Source organism: Engystomops pustulosus, chromosome 5 (genome assembly GCF_040894005.1).
Source record: "Engystomops pustulosus chromosome 5, aEngPut4.maternal, whole genome shotgun sequence".
In the NCBI taxonomy this organism is placed as follows: domain Eukaryota; kingdom Metazoa; phylum Chordata; class Amphibia; order Anura; family Leptodactylidae; genus Engystomops; species Engystomops pustulosus.
Genome location: NC_092415.1, coordinates 103,405,640 through 103,421,464, shown reverse-complemented (window position 1 = coordinate 103,421,464; position 15,825 = coordinate 103,405,640). Strand labels below are relative to the sequence as shown.

General features: G+C 42.3%; 1 protein-coding gene across 7 annotated transcripts in view; it reads left to right on the top strand.

Moving 5' to 3' along the window:
- MARCHF11 (membrane associated ring-CH-type finger 11) overlaps window positions 1-15,825 on the top strand; it is a 73,003-nt gene that overhangs the window by 36,249 nt on the left and 20,929 nt on the right. The window contains exons 1-2 of one of the 7 annotated variants that reach the window (XM_072152781.1): window positions 6,157-6,290; window positions 9,913-10,021. The exons of 5 other annotated variants lie outside the window; for them this stretch is intronic. In XM_072152781.1, the coding sequence (XP_072008882.1) occupies window positions 10,013-10,021 (9 nt within the window). In that variant the 5' untranslated portion in view covers window positions 6,157-6,290; window positions 9,913-10,012. Of the gene's footprint in view, window positions 1-6,156; window positions 6,291-9,826; window positions 10,022-15,825 lie in introns of those variants that run through there. One more of the 7 variants, XM_072152782.1, reaches the window with a different exon arrangement.

Below are 15,825 nucleotides of genomic sequence, written 5' to 3'. Positions count from 1 at the left end.
CTCCCAGTTCCAGTGGGGTTAAGGGCCTACTCTAATAGGGCAGTCTCTTCATCTTGGGCCTGGGTTTAGAGAGGTCTCTGTCACTCAGATCTGTCACGCTACATGGTCATCCCCGCACACTTTTATCAGGCTCTACAACTTGGATGTGGCAGATGCTCATAAACTATCTTTTCATTGTATCTTTCCTTTTCTCTGTTGTCCCACCCTGATATTTTTTGTATTATATTCTCTGTTGGCTGCTGTCGTGGTGAAGGGGGAAAACCATAATCACTTAATAATGTTGTTTCCTGGAACCACAGCAGCACCATATATTACCCTCCCTCGTAATTTAAGAAATTAATTTTTCAACTTCCCCTCACGTGGTGCAGCACGATAAGTTTGGGTTATACATTTTTTCCTGATGATGGTTCACCAAATCTAACCGTATGAGTCTCATGCAGTCTCTGAAACGGAGGAATGGAGTAGGAGTCGAAGGAGGCGGCTCTTTAACCCCTTAACGACCTGGCCTTTTTTTGTATTTTCATTTCTATTTTTCACTCACCACCTTCAAAAATCTATAACTTTTTTTATTTTTCCATGTACAGAGCTGTATGACTGTACAGCTGTATAACAGATTGCACTTCATAGTTACGGTATTTAATATTCCATGCCGTGTACTGGGAAGCGGGAAAAAATTACAGTGAAAATGGTGCACAAAAATGGTGGTAAATGGTGAAAAACCGGATTTGCGCCATTTTCTTGTGGGCTTGGATTTTACAGCTTATGGGGATACCAAATTTCTATAGGTTTTATAATGTTTTCATACATTTACAAAAATTAAAACCTCCTGTACAAAAATATATTTTTTTAATTTTGCCATCTTCTGGCGCCAATAACTTTTTCATATTTGCTATATCAGCTGTGGGTGGTGTAATTTTTTTGCGACTTTTGATGACGTTTTCATTGCTATCAATTTTAGGACTGTGCGACCTTTTGATCACTTTTTAAAGATTTTTTTATATTTTTCAGAATGGCAAAAAAGTACCATTTTCGACTTTGGGAGCTATTTTCCACTAAATGCAGTGAACCATTATTATATTTTGATAGATCGGCCTTTTCGGACGCGGCAATACCTAATGTGTTCATGATTTTTACTGTTTATTAATATTTATATCAGTTCTAGGGAAAGAATTTTTATTTTTTTTTTTATTATTTTTTTTATAAAACTTTTTAAAAATTTTTACTTTCACTATTTTTCAGACTCCCTAGGGTACTTTAACCCTAGGTTGCCTGATTTATCCTATCATAAACTGCCATAAAGTATGGCAGTATACGGGGATTTTCCTTCTCATTCATTACAGTGTGCTGATAGCACATTGTAATGAAGGGGTTAAAACGAGACAGCCTCGGGTCTTCGGAAGACCCGAGGCTGTCATGGCAACGGATCGCCGGTCCCTGATGATGTCATCGGCCTATGCGCTGCCATCTTTTTGAAGCCGCTGGCAGCATTGCGATCAGCGGGGAAACACCTGCGATCGGTGCTAGCAGCGATCGCAGGTGTCACCGGTATGTCTTTTCTGCAATTTGCAGCAAAGACTTACTGGCTATGGAGAGGGGTCAGCCCGACTTACAAGTACGGTGCGCATCGGTAAGGGGTTAAATATTTGGGGCTCCTTTCCCAAGTTTTTTGTCAAAAGCTTTCAGAACAGAAATTGCCATGACTTTGGAAAGAAAAGGGAGAGCAGCCCAATATGGACATTGTTCTGTTTGTTTTTCAAGGGAAAAGTGGAAATGAGATATACCAATTTGATAAAATCTTTATAACTTTAAATATTGTACCCCGACCAGTGTAGGATTCTAATATGGGATTGTTTATACCCACTATCTCACAATGCCCACTGTCTTTTGATATTGGCGTTTTTAAGGCTATACTATTCATATACAGGTAAACTATACGATTCACTTTTTACAAGTGAATTTAACATGACCTTCTCTAAATGTTTAAATGCATGTGTAAACTGCTCAGTGTTTCATTACTTTTTGCACAACTTGCTGTGTACAGGAGTTTGAGCTATGATTTATTTTTTGGATCAATTAGAATTGGTATATAAACAGTCCTCCTCATCACAATGTTCACATTTTATGATACCGATCACCTAATAATTGATCGACAGTGTTGTCATTGTTAGGATTTAAATTATACGGTGTCCTGCAGAACTGGATAATGAATGCACAAAACTGTATGCACATTTATGGTAGAGACACCCAACTGTCACGTCAGACCATTCAAAACCATTTACACCAGCATGATCTGGTTGCTACATGACCCGCCAAGGTACCTTACTACACCACCCAGCATATGGACCAGGAAGCATCTATGCTGAACAAGGACAAGTGTTGTTCACTGATGAAAATCGATAAATTGTGGGCAGAAATGATGACCACCAATAATGTTGGAGACGTCAAGGAGAACACTGTGTATCAGCCACTGTTGTCCTCAGCTAAGCCTTGGTGTGGCAGGTTAATACATTAACATACCAATACTTTCTTAATGATACAATGACAAGCCCATGGTGCTTGTATAACATTATTAATCCCGAGAAGCAGCCTGCACTTCCCCCTGAATGCTATTGAAAACCTATGCTCAGCTAAGTTGCCATGTAGATACTCAGATCTCAGTAACCCAAAAACTAAATGACCAGAAGGCCATTTAACAGTGAGATGTCATGTCAAAAAGGTATATCTTTCATTTTCTTTCCCCCCTTTATTATCTGTTATGTTACTGTAGGTGCAGCCCATACAGAGTTACACGTAGTTCCAGTTTCCCCCAGTGGACAACCCACCCCTCCTGACTTCTTAGGGCATTTCTGACTTTGTTTCGCCCCCATGGGATGCAGTTAGTTGTTAGATCTTAGGTGTATGTCTGTTTTCCATGCTTGCATGGATTACCGTAGATCTAATTGATATTTTCAGTGTTGTTCGGTGTATGTTTGGTTTGTGTATCTCCCCTTTTCCTTCTTTTTGTTTCCTGTTTCTTACATCTAGATGGTGCCCTCTTTCTGCTTCTTGAGGTGAACTGTCGTTGGCCACCCGATTGTTTTATGTAGTCTCTATTCCCCGAATATGTTGCGGATACCTCTGCCGTATTCTTAAAAAACTTCAAGAACTTCTTCTGGCTGCCTTATTTGTAGGATGAGATTTTAATGTTTTTCTCTTCCATGGATAGACTATTCCTATATGGTGTTCCTTCATCCAACTTTTAAACTTGGATTTCTACTGAATGCCATAAACTAATAAGAGCCCATTTTCTGTTTGACCTGCACATAAGTGCCATGCTGGTATTGATTACTTCTTCAGTAATGTTTTGTATCTTCTTATGCTTCATTAAGCTGCCTTTGGCAGCATCACATGGTCTGACCATGCTCCTGTAACCATATATTCATCTTGGATAGACCAGCATTCTAGGTAATGCCACTGGCGGCTGAATGAGCACTTTGTTAAGGATTGGCAGATTTATTTGAAGAATTGGAAAAATGTGTCAAATCCCTCACAGTTGGTAAATCCCAAAATACTAGAGATTTTCGTATCTTTTAAAAAAAACCTTTCTCACTGATCCGTCATCTTCTCTCCTTATGCAACTACTTCTTGGATGGTTCTCCCATCTCCTCTACTATGCTCCATTCTCAGATTTCTCTTGTCCCCAAACCAGATAGGTACCCTAAGAATTATGGCCGTTATCGACCTATTGCTTTATTGAATTCTGTTTTGAAGATCTTTACCTGCATCTTGGCTTATCCATTAAATTGATTTGCTACCTACCTTCATTCATAACAGTGGGGCAGATTTACTTACACTGCGCGATCCCCGACTCCAATGCACCACAATCCATGAAAATATGTAGGGGACCTAGCACAACCAAAACTGTATACAATGTCTATCGGCACATATATAGCAATATATGAACTAGAAAGAAAGAAGAGGAATGTGCCGTATGACAATACTAGAGTAAACCTTTATTCAAATACAAAGCAAATCTCCCGGCATAGGGATGATAGAAAACATAAAAACATTTAAAAATGTACCAAGTACATATCAAACCATATAGTTGGTACTGCCAGGTAAGGCAGTCCAACAAACCATTTCCTCCACCGACAAAAAGGAGGTATAGGAACCACTCTTGATGGTATATAAGTCAAACAAATAATATCTAAGTAGGCACACAATGCAAGCTCTAATATAGATAATACAGTAGTAGAAATATAACAATGGTCTAAAAAGCAGTGTGCTATCCCTATTGTATCTAGAGGTAAGTCAGAGAGAGCGTATGTATGAAGTGTCCATACATTACAAGTCAGTAAAACAGGTCAGGAGGCTGTGTGGGACAAAGTCCCATGCTGTCCACAGTCAGGGTGGTTTGGTCGGTGGATTGGAAAGGGAGGTCTCCCAATCCCTGGCGGAAAGTCGGAAAACCCATTGAAAATGCAGCCGTGGGACCCTTAGTAAATAAGCCCCAATATTTCAAAATGCACTTTTGCTTAGCATACATACCATCACCCCCATACTACCCTTCCCTCTTTACACTTCATTCTCAACAAGTATGGCCGCTATGCGTTAGATAAAGTAAAAATTGAGGCCTTTACTCTGAGTATCCCCAACCCTTAATTGAGCAATATGCAACAGAATCATACATTTAAATGGCAGATTGATTCCCTTAATTTCCATTTTTTTTTAAATATTTTTCAGACCCCCTAGGGTACTGATGTTTTCTGATCTATTTTACCATACTGTAGATTGCCATCCTACAGTATGTAAACATATGTGGATTTTTTTACATTGTAACAGTTCTTCAGAAATAACACAGCCTCAGGTGTTATAGGGACCCGAGGCTGTCATGGCTACAGATCGTAGCTTCCCATTTACATCACGGGATTGACAATCTCAGCCAATATGGTGGTGCATATGCACTGATTGCGAGTGTTACCAGCAGGTGTTTGTTGCATAATCCAAACATTTCAATATAACAGCAGGTTTAGGCAATCTCCGACTTAAGAGACATCTAACACCAGGATGAAGGATTGTAAACCAGGTTACATGTTGTGTGCTCCCTCTGGCAGGATCTGCTCTTATTCCTTTACTCTTATGTAAAAAAAAAAAAAAAAGATTTAAAATCATGCAAATGAGGCTCCAGGATCCATAGGTTTTAATGGAGCCTGGAGGCCCACAGGCTTATTATTTTATTTAAAGCCTTTTATTCTAAAAAACAAGGGTATAAAAAGTTTTTTAAAAAAAGGATCCTGCTAAAGGGAGAACACACCAGTATGTCAGTGTGCTTGGTTTACAATCCTTCACCCTGGTGGTAGATGTCCTTTAAGGTAACCCGACTTACAGATGATTTCTAGTTACAGAGGTACCTCTGGATGCTGATCTTTTAATAAGAACCACAGTACAGCACAAAATGCAAACCCAGAAATCATAAATGCCACAGCACAGCAATAAATACCATCCCAGAAATCAAATACTGCATTCCGACCAGACAATAATAGTGAAGATCATAGAGCAGAAAATAATAATACTGGAGACCATATTGCAAGCTTAAAATACAGGAGATCCCCAGAACAGACAAATACTGGAGACCCCCACAGCATTAAACCAATAATATTGGAGACCAGGGCCCAGATTAAGGCTGGTTGGGGCCTCTGGGCGCAAAATCTGGTTGGGGCCCCCAATGAATGTAGTCTAGACAGGGTAGAGCAAACGCTGTATACAGCCTCCCCAGTAATAACTATATACAGCCCCCAGTAATCACTATATATACCCCCCAGCAATCAAATGTATACAACCCCAAGTAATCACTATATACAGCCCCCTATTAATCGCTATATGCAACCCCACAGCAATCACTATATACAGCTCCCCAGTATTCATTATATACAGCCAGGGGCGGACTGGCCATAGTACCCACCGGGAATTTTCCCGGTGGGCCGGTCGGTCCTGGGCCGGTGTGGGGCCGGTGCGGAGCTCGTCCGGGGCCGGTCCGCACTCCCTCCCTCCCTTCAACTTTTCATCTAATCTATAGTACCTGCATCATAAGATGCAGGTACTATAGATTAGTACACAGACGCAGCGCAGCGCTGCTGCTTCTGCGTCTGTGTATACACTCAGTGGAGGAGCGCTGACACCTACCAGATGTCAGCCTGCCTCCATGTAGCTCCGCGGCTTGATGTGAGAGGCGCGGAGCAGTGACGTCACTATCCCGCGCCTCTACACCAAGCTGCTGAAGACCGGGGACGAGACGAACCTGCGCCATAGAGGTGAGTATTATGGGGTTTTTTTTGTTAAATTATAGAATTGGGACATTAAATCTTTATCTGGGGCGGGGGGGGGGGTGTGTGACATTATTCTTTATGTGGGGCTGGCAGGGGGCATACATTATATGTCTGGGGCGGGGGGGGGACATTATTCTTTATCTGGGGCTGGCAGGGGGCATAAATTATATGTCTGGGGCGGGGGGGGGGGACATTATTATTATCTGGGGCGGGGGGGGACATAAATTATATGTCTGGGGCGGGGGGGACATTATTATTTATCTGGGGCGGGGGGGGGGGCATTATTCTTTATCTGGGGCTGGCAGGGGGCATAAATTATATGTCTGGGGCGGGGGGGGGACATTATTATTTATCTGGGGTGGGGGGGGACATTATTATTTATCTGGGGGGGGGGATTATTATTTATCTGGGGCGGGGGGGGGGCATTATTCTTTATCTGGGGCTGGCAGGGGGCATAAATTATATGTCTGGGGCGGGGGCGGGGACATTATTATTTATCTGGGGCGGGGGGGGGACATTATTATTTATCTGGGGCGGGGGGGGGGGACATTATTATTTATCTGGGGCGGGGGGGGACATTATTATTTATCTGGGGCGGGGGGGGGCATTATTCTTTATCTGGGGCTGGCAGGGGGCATAAATTATATGTCTGGGGCGGGGGGGGCGTTATTCTATATCTGGGGCATTGATTATATGTCTGGGGCGTGCGAGGAGGGGCCTTATTCTATTTCTGGGGCTGGCAGGGGGCATTGATTATATGTCTGAGGGGGGGGGCATTATTCTATATCTGGGGCTAGCAAGGGGCATTGATTATTTGTCTGGCGGGGGGGGGCATTATTCTATATTTGGGGCGGGCAGGGGGCATTAATTATATGTCTGGGGCGTGCGGGGGGGGGCATTATTCAATATCTGGGGCTGTCAGGAGGCATTAATTCTATGTCTGGGGCAGGCTGGGTCCATTAATTCTTTTTCTGGGGCAGGCTGGGGCCATTAATTCTATGTCTGGGGTAGGCTGGGGCCATTAATTCTATGTCTGGGGTAGGCTGGGGCCATTAATTCTATGTCTGGGGTAGGCTGGGGCCATTAATTCTATGTCTGGGGCAGGCTGGGGACATTAATTCTATGTCTGGGGTAGGCTGGGGCCATTAATTCTATGTCTGGGGTAGGCTGGGGCCATTAATTCTATGTCTGGGGTAGGCTGGGGCCATTAATTCTATGTCTGGGGTAGGCTGGGGCCATTAATTCTATGTCTGGGGTAGGCTGGGGCCATTAATTCTATGATTGGGGTAGGCTTGGGCCATTAATTCTATGTCTGGGGTAGGCTGAGGCCATTAATTCTATGTCTGGGGTAGGCTGGGGCCATTAATTCTATGTCTGGGGCAGGCTGGGGCCATTAATTCTATGTCTGGGGTAGGCTGGGGCCATTAATTCTATGTCTGGGGTAGGCTGAGGCCATTAATTCTATGTCTGGGGTAGGCTGGGGCCATTAATTCTATGTCTGGGGCAGGCTGGGGCCATTAATTCTATGTCTGGGGTAGGCTGGGGCCATTAATTCTATGTCTGGGGTAGGCTGGGGCCATTAATTCTATGTCTGGGGCAGGCTGGGGACATTAATTCTATGTCTGGGGTAGGCTGGGGCCATTAATTCTATGTCTGGGGTAGGCTGGGGCCATTAATTCTATGTCTGGGGTAGGCTGGGGCCATTAATTCTATGTCTGGGGTAGGCTGGGGCCATTAATTCTATGTCTGGGGTAGGCTGGGGCCATTAATTCTATGATTGGGGTAGGCTTGGGCCATTAATTCTATGTCTGGGGTAGGCTGAGGCCATTAATTCTATGTCTGGGGTAGGCTGGGGCCATTAATTCTATGTCTGGGGCAGGCTGGGGCCATTAATTCTATGTCTGGGGTAGGCTGGGGCCATTAATTCTATGTCTGGGGTAGGCTGGGGCCATTAATTCTATGTCTGGGGTAGGCTGGGGCCATTAATTCTATGTCTGGGGTAGGCTGGGGCCATTAATTCTATGTCTGGGGTAGGCTGGGGCCATTAATTCTATGATTGGGGTAGGCTTGGGCCATTAATTCTATGTCTGGGGTAGGCTGAGGCCATTAATTCTATGTCTGGGGTAGGCTGGGGCCATTAATTCTATGTCTGGGGCAGGCTGGGGCCATTAATTCTATGTCTGGGGTAGGCTGGGGCCATTAATTCTATGTCTGGGGTAGGCTGAGGCCATTAATTCTATGTCTGGGGTAGGCTGGGGCCATTAATTCTATGTCTGGGGCAGGCTGGGGCCATTAATTCTATGTCTGGGGTAGGCTGGGGCCATTAATTCTATGTCTGGGGTAGGCTGGGGCCATTAATTCTATGTCTGGGGCAGGCTGGGGACATTAATTCTATGTCTGGGGTAGGCTGGGGCCATTAATTCTATGTCTGGGGTAGGCTGGGGCCATTAATTCTATGTCTGGGGTAGGCTGGGGCCATTAATTCTATGTCTGGGGTAGGCTGGGGCCATTAATTCTATGTCTGGGGTAGGCTGGGGCCATTAATTCTATGATTGGGGTAGGCTTGGGCCATTAATTCTATGTCTGGGGTAGGCTGAGGCCATTAATTCTATGTCTGGGGTAGGCTGGGGCCATTAATTCTATGTCTGGGGCAGGCTGGGGCCATTAATTCTATGTCTGGGGTAGGCTGGGGCCATTAATTCTATGTCTGGGGTAGGCTGAGGCCATTAATTCTATGTCTGGGGTAGGCTGGGGCCATTAATTCTATGTCTGGGGCAGGCTGGGGCCATTAATTCTATGTCTGGGGTAGGCTGGGGCCATTAATTCTATGTCTGGGGCAGGCTGGGGACATTAATTCTATGTCTGGGGTAGGCTGGGGCCATTAATTCTATGTCTGGGGTAGGCTGGGGCCATTAATTCTATGTCTGGGGTAGGCTGGGGCCATTAATTCTATGTCTGGGGTAGGCTGGGGCCATTAATTCTATGTTTGGGGTAGGCTTGGGCCATTAATTCTATGTTTGGGGTAGGCTGAGGCCATTAATTCTATGTCTGGGGTAGGCTGGGGCCATTAATTCTATGTCTGGGGTAGGCTGGGGCCATTAATTCTATGTCTGGGGCAGGCTGGGGCCATTAATTCTATGTCTGGGGTAGGCTGGGGCCATTAATTCTATGTCTGGGGCAGGCTGGGGACATTAATTCTATGTCTGGGGTAGGCTGGGGCCATTAATTCTATGTCTGGGGTAGGCTGGGGCCATTAATTCTATGTCTGGGGTAGGCTGGGGCCATTAATTCTATGTCTGGGGTAGGCTGGGGCCATTAATTCTATGTCTGGGGCAGACTGGGGCCATTATTATTACGCCTGGGTCATAGTCGGAGCTCTATCAATACTGGGGTGGGGGGTTGGGGGACTTAAGGGGGTTAAAGGATAGAAAGAAGAAATAAAATATCCTATACTATTACAGTATGTTACATTATGGGGCACTATTTGTGTGGTACTAATATTGTAGGGGGCTCTATTACAGTATTTGGGGCACAGTATTGGTGGCAGCAGAAGAAGGGACAATGGGAAAGTGCAGAACATAAGACGTCTGTGTGGTAAACTCTGCAGGAAAGCTGTGTACCTGGAGGAAGAGACAAGGTGATGGTGGAACTAAAGGAGAAGATGAGGAACGAGAACAATCCGGGGAGACGTCACCTGATGTCACTGGATGCAAAAGGTGAGGATCTCATGTGTTTTTTGTAGCTGTATATGATAAATACTGATTTTTTTCATGTTCGCTTCTGTTTATATATGTAGTATTATAGTAGTTATATTCCTGTACATATGGAGCAGTATTATAGTAGTTATATTCCTGTACATAGGGGGCAGTATTATAGTCGTTATATTCCTGTACATAGGGGGCAGTATTATAGTAGTTATATTCTTGTACATAGGGTGCAGTATTATAGTAGTTATATTCTTGTACGTAGGGGGCAGTATTATAGTAGTTATATTCTTGTACATAGGGGGCAGTATTATAGTAGTTATAGTCTTGTACATAGGGGGCAGTATTATAGTAGTTATATTCCTGTACATAGGGGCAGTATTATAGTAGTTATATTCCTGTACATAGGGGCAGTATTATAGTAGTTATATTCTTGTACATAGGGGGTAGTATTATAGTAGTTATATTCTTGTACATAGGGGGCAGTATTATAGTAGTTATATTCTTGTACATAGGGGGCAGTATTATAGTAGTTATATTCCTGTACATAGGGGCAGTATTATAGTAGTTATATTCTTGTACATAGGGGCAGTATTATAGTAGTTATATTCTTGTACATAGGGGACAGTATTACAGTAGTTATATTCTTGTACATAGGGGGCAGTATTACAGTAGTTATACTCTTGTACTTAGGGGACAGTATTATAGTAGTTATATTCTTGTACATAGGGGGCAGTATTATAGTAGTTATATTCTTGTACATAGGGGGCAGTATTATAGTAGTTATATTCTTGTACATAGGGGCAGTATTATAGTAGTTATATTCTTGTACATAGGGGACAGTATTACAGTAGTTATATTCTTGTACATAGGGGGCAGTATTACAGTAGTTATACTCTTGTACTTAGGGGGCAGTATTATAGTAGTTATATTCCTGTACATAGGGGAAGTATTATAGTAGTTATATTCTTGTACATACGGGGCAGTATTATAGTAGTTATATTCTTGTACATAGGGGGCAGTATTATAGTAGTTATATTCTTGTACATAGGGGGCAGTATTATAGTAGTTATATTCCTGTACATAGGGGGCAGTATTAAAGTAGTTATATTCTTGTACATAGGGGGCAGTATTATAGTAGTTATATTCTTGTACATAGGAGGCAGTATTATAGTAGTTATATTCTTGTACATAGTGGGCAGTATTATAGTAGTTATATTCTTGTACATAGGGGGCAGTATTATAGTAGTTATATTCTTGTACATAGGGGGCAGTATTATAGTAGTTATATTCCTGTACATAGGGGGCAGTATTATAGTAGTTATATTCCTGTACATAGGGGGCAGTATTATAGTAGTTATATCCTTATACATAGAGGGCAGTATTATAGTAGTTATATTCTTGTACATAGGGGGCAGTATTATAGTAGTTGGCTTGTATATGGGAGAAGGTATGGTAGTAGTTTTATTTTGTATATAGAAGGCAGGATTGAATGTGTTATTGTAGCATTATTCCTGTACATAGGAGGCAGTATCAATATATTCTTTCTCTGAATTGTACATGTATGGCACAGGGGAAAGGTATTTAAGGCTTATCGGGTCGTGTGTTTGCATCATTTACTGAACGACAGGTCACATTCTTTGCACATTAAATTCACTTAATGCAAAACAAGAACATCTTTTCCAGTAATGCCATGTACCAACAATTTGTCTGTTATAACCCCATCCACATTATCTGACCACACCCACTTGTTTTGACTCCGCCCATAAAATGGGGCCACTTTTATAGTTTTTTCCAGGGCCATTTTAAATTCCCAGTCCGCCCCTGTATACAGCCCCCCAACAATAACTAATATACAGCCCCCAGTAGTCACTATATATACCCCCAGCAATCAATGTATACAACCCCAAGTAATCACTATATACAGCCCCCCAGTAATCGCTATATACAACCCCCCCAGCAATCACTATATACAACCCCCCAGCAATCACTATATACAGCCCCCCAGTAATGACTATATACCGCCCCCCAGTAATGACTATATACAGCCCCTCAGAAATCACTATATCAGCTCCCCAGTAATCACTATATACAGACCCCCAGCAATCACTATATAAAGCCCCCAGCAATCACTATATACAGCCTGCAGCAATCACTGTATAAAGTCCCCAGTAATCACTCTATACAGCCCCCAGCAATAACTATATACAGCCCCCTGCAATAACTGTATACAGCCCCCTGCAATAACTTTATACAGCCCCCTGCAATAACTTTATACAGCCCCCTGCAATAACTGTATACAGCCCCCTGCAATAACTGTATACAGCCCCCTGCAATAACTGTATACAGCCCCCTGCAATAACTGTATACAGACCCCTGCAATCACTATATACAGCCCCCAGCAATTACTTTATACAGCCTCTTAACAATAACTATATACTGCCCCAGTAATCACTATATACAGCCCCCCAGTATTCACTGTATATGCCCCCCCCAGTATTCACTGTATGTGGCCCCCCAGTAAACAGCATTAACTATGTACAGTTCCCATATAACAACTATATACAACCCTCTATAATAACTATATACAGACACCCATAACTATATACACCACCTATAATAACTATATAAAGACACCCTTAATAACTATATACAACCCCCTATAATAACTATATACAGACACCCATAATAACTATATACACCCCCTATAATAACTATATACAGCCCCCTTTAACAACTATATACAACCCCCTATAGCTATATACATCTCCTATAATAACTAACTATATACAGCCCCCCTATTATAATGATATACCCCCCATAATAACTATATACACCCCCTCTAATAACTAGCTAGATACTATCCCCCTATTATAAGTATATACACATCCTATAATAGCTAACTATATACAATTGCCCTATAAAACCTATATACAGTCCAAGGTAAATAATAAAATTATTCAACTTCCTCCGTTCCCGCGATACGTGCCAAGCTCATTGTCTTTCCTTGCGGTGTTGCTCGGAGGTGTACCAAGATGGCGGTGTCCTGCTGCCAGGAAGGGCAGTGACGTCACCCTATGTCCCCGGCGCAGTGACGTCAAGCGTTGCACCGGCGCCAGCAGCAGGGCGCCACCATCTTGATTTACCTTGGATCATCTAATGGCAGAGCAGGGAACATATTGTTCCCTGGGTCTACCATAGGCTGAATTCAGGGGATGCCCCATTTCTGCCTACTGCCCAGTATGGCAAATATAGAGCCCGGTCCCAAATACACAGTGGGCGATTCAGGCAGTCATGCGACCACCCGAATCGCCCACGTTTGGTGGGGTCCCCTTTAAGGGCAAAGTGGTGGGGGCCCCGGGCGCGTGCCCCAGGAGTCCCCCCCCCCCCAATAACCCAGCCCTGCTGGAGAACACAGAGGAGACATAAAAATAAATAAATCCTCTTTCCCGTATTTTCTTCTCCCCCATGCACCACAGTGCAGCTTCTTCTCTATTCCATGTGCTGCTCTTCTCTGTGTCCCAGAATTGCACCAGGAGCAGGAGAGGACCCGGGAGCAATACAGTATAGCTGATAAGTCCTCTCCTTTTTCTAGGATGTTATCAGGTGCGATTTTTCTAATTTTCATGAAAATCAGCAAAACCCACATTTTGAGGAACAACTCAGCTTTCAAGTGACTTTGAAAGGCCTAAATAATAGTAAAACCCATAAATTGCCCACTATAGAAACTACACCCCTTAATGTATGTAAAAAAACCCCTTCTATTAAGTCTATTAACCCTTTAAGTGTTTCACATGGGCTAAAACAAAATGGAAGTGCGATTTATAAACTTTTACATTTTTTTGGAAAATACATTCATTTGGGCCAAAAATGACACTTTCATAATGAATAAAATGATGAATTGCTCTGCAGCATTTGATGCCCAATTTCTCATAAGTGTACCAATACCCCATAAGTAATGGTAAACTGCTGTATGGGCACACGGCCCAGGATAGAATGAAAGCAGCGCAATTCACAGCAGATTTGTACTGTCACAATGTACAGGCTATAAAATTTAAAACTTTTTTGAAAATTTGAACATATGAGGGCTTATTATTTGCGGATTGAGATACAATGTAAAGATAATTAATTTGGGGGTCTATAGCTCATTCATGAAATTTTATTAACTATTTCAAGGGGGATACAAACAAAATTATCAATTTTTATTTGGGATTATTAGCCTTTTTTCCCGCTCACCATAACATAAAAGTAATATTTTATCTTTATTCTCTGGTTCACTAAGATTATAGTGGTACTATATATATATATATATATATATATATATATATATATATATATATATATATATATATATATATATATAATATAATGTAATTTTTTTTATCTTTGCTTTGAAAGCAATATATTTATTGCTTAGTATTTATTTTTTAGTATCGACAACTTTTCACCGCCACAGCCCTGTTTATTGATCCTTGCTCCTATGACAATACAACACTTTGAGAATCCAGTGGTCACAAGGATAAAAAAAAATGTCTGGAGTTACACTTACAAAATATACTGGTTCTGACTTGCATACAAATCTTCTACGTAACCTAGGGGCCGCCTGTATATCCTCCAGTTAATGGACTGATAAATCCCAGAATATAAAAGAAAGATACTGGGCCACATTTACTTACCCGGTCCTGTCACGATCCCTGAGGTGCATTGTCCTGCATGTGTCCCGATATCCTGCATGTGTCGCTTCCGCGCTGAGGACCACCGGAGTTCACCATCTTCTTCCCGGTGTATGTGAGTGCATGTGAGACATAATGTGAGACATAATTTGAATTTTAAATCCCGCACTTAGTTCGAATCAGTCGGGTTGTCCGATTGCCACGCCCCCTAATTGTTGTGTCGCATGAAAGTCGGCTTGCTTGCGCCAAAATGCAGCACTAATAGGAAATAGTTGGGAAACCAGACGGAAATGCAGTTTACGGACCCTTAGTTAATGTGCCCCACTAGCTGCTAAATGGAAAACAGCTAGGCTGTCCTTTTTATATAGAATTAATCTCATACTGCTTTTTGAAAGAATAGAGGTGACCATATCAGATACTTAAAGGGGTATTCTCATCTGGGCATTCACTTTCAGTTTCATTTATCTGCCATATATAAAAATTTCTTCAATTAGATGTTATTAAAAAAAATGTTCCTGTGTGAAGATAATTTCTCATAAATGTAGTCATGTTGTCCCTTAGAAACAAGACTGTGTCCTTGGTTACGGCCACGTCTGCTGGAGAGATTGCACAAAGAAACAAAAAGTTTCTGAATATTAAATGTCTGGGAGTTATTGCATGTCCTACAGCCTCCCTGTGGTAATGATCGCATTAGCGCATATCTGGCCACCGCTGCCAGAGTGTGACGTGGTCGTATCCGGGGAAGCCATCTCGTTTCTAAGGGACTACATGACTACATTTATGAGAAATTATCTTCACACAGGAACATTTTTTTAATAACATCCAATTGAAGAAATGTTTGCATATGGCAAATGAATTTAATTAAATGTGAATGCCCAGATGAGAATACCCCTTTAACCTTTATTCAGGGGTATATGGACTTCCTGGATTGCATTGCAGGATTCACCAGTACTTAAAAGAGCTTTAGTGTTGTCCCCTGAGACCCTTAAAGGGGTTTGCCCACAAAGGAAGTTAGGCCTTATTAGGCAATATTTACTTTTAAAACAATAACATTCTAGTTAATGCTAAAATGTAATGTTTTTGTAAATAATTCTACTGATGAAACTCTAGTTTCTGATATGGTTTGGCTTTTTCATAGACCGC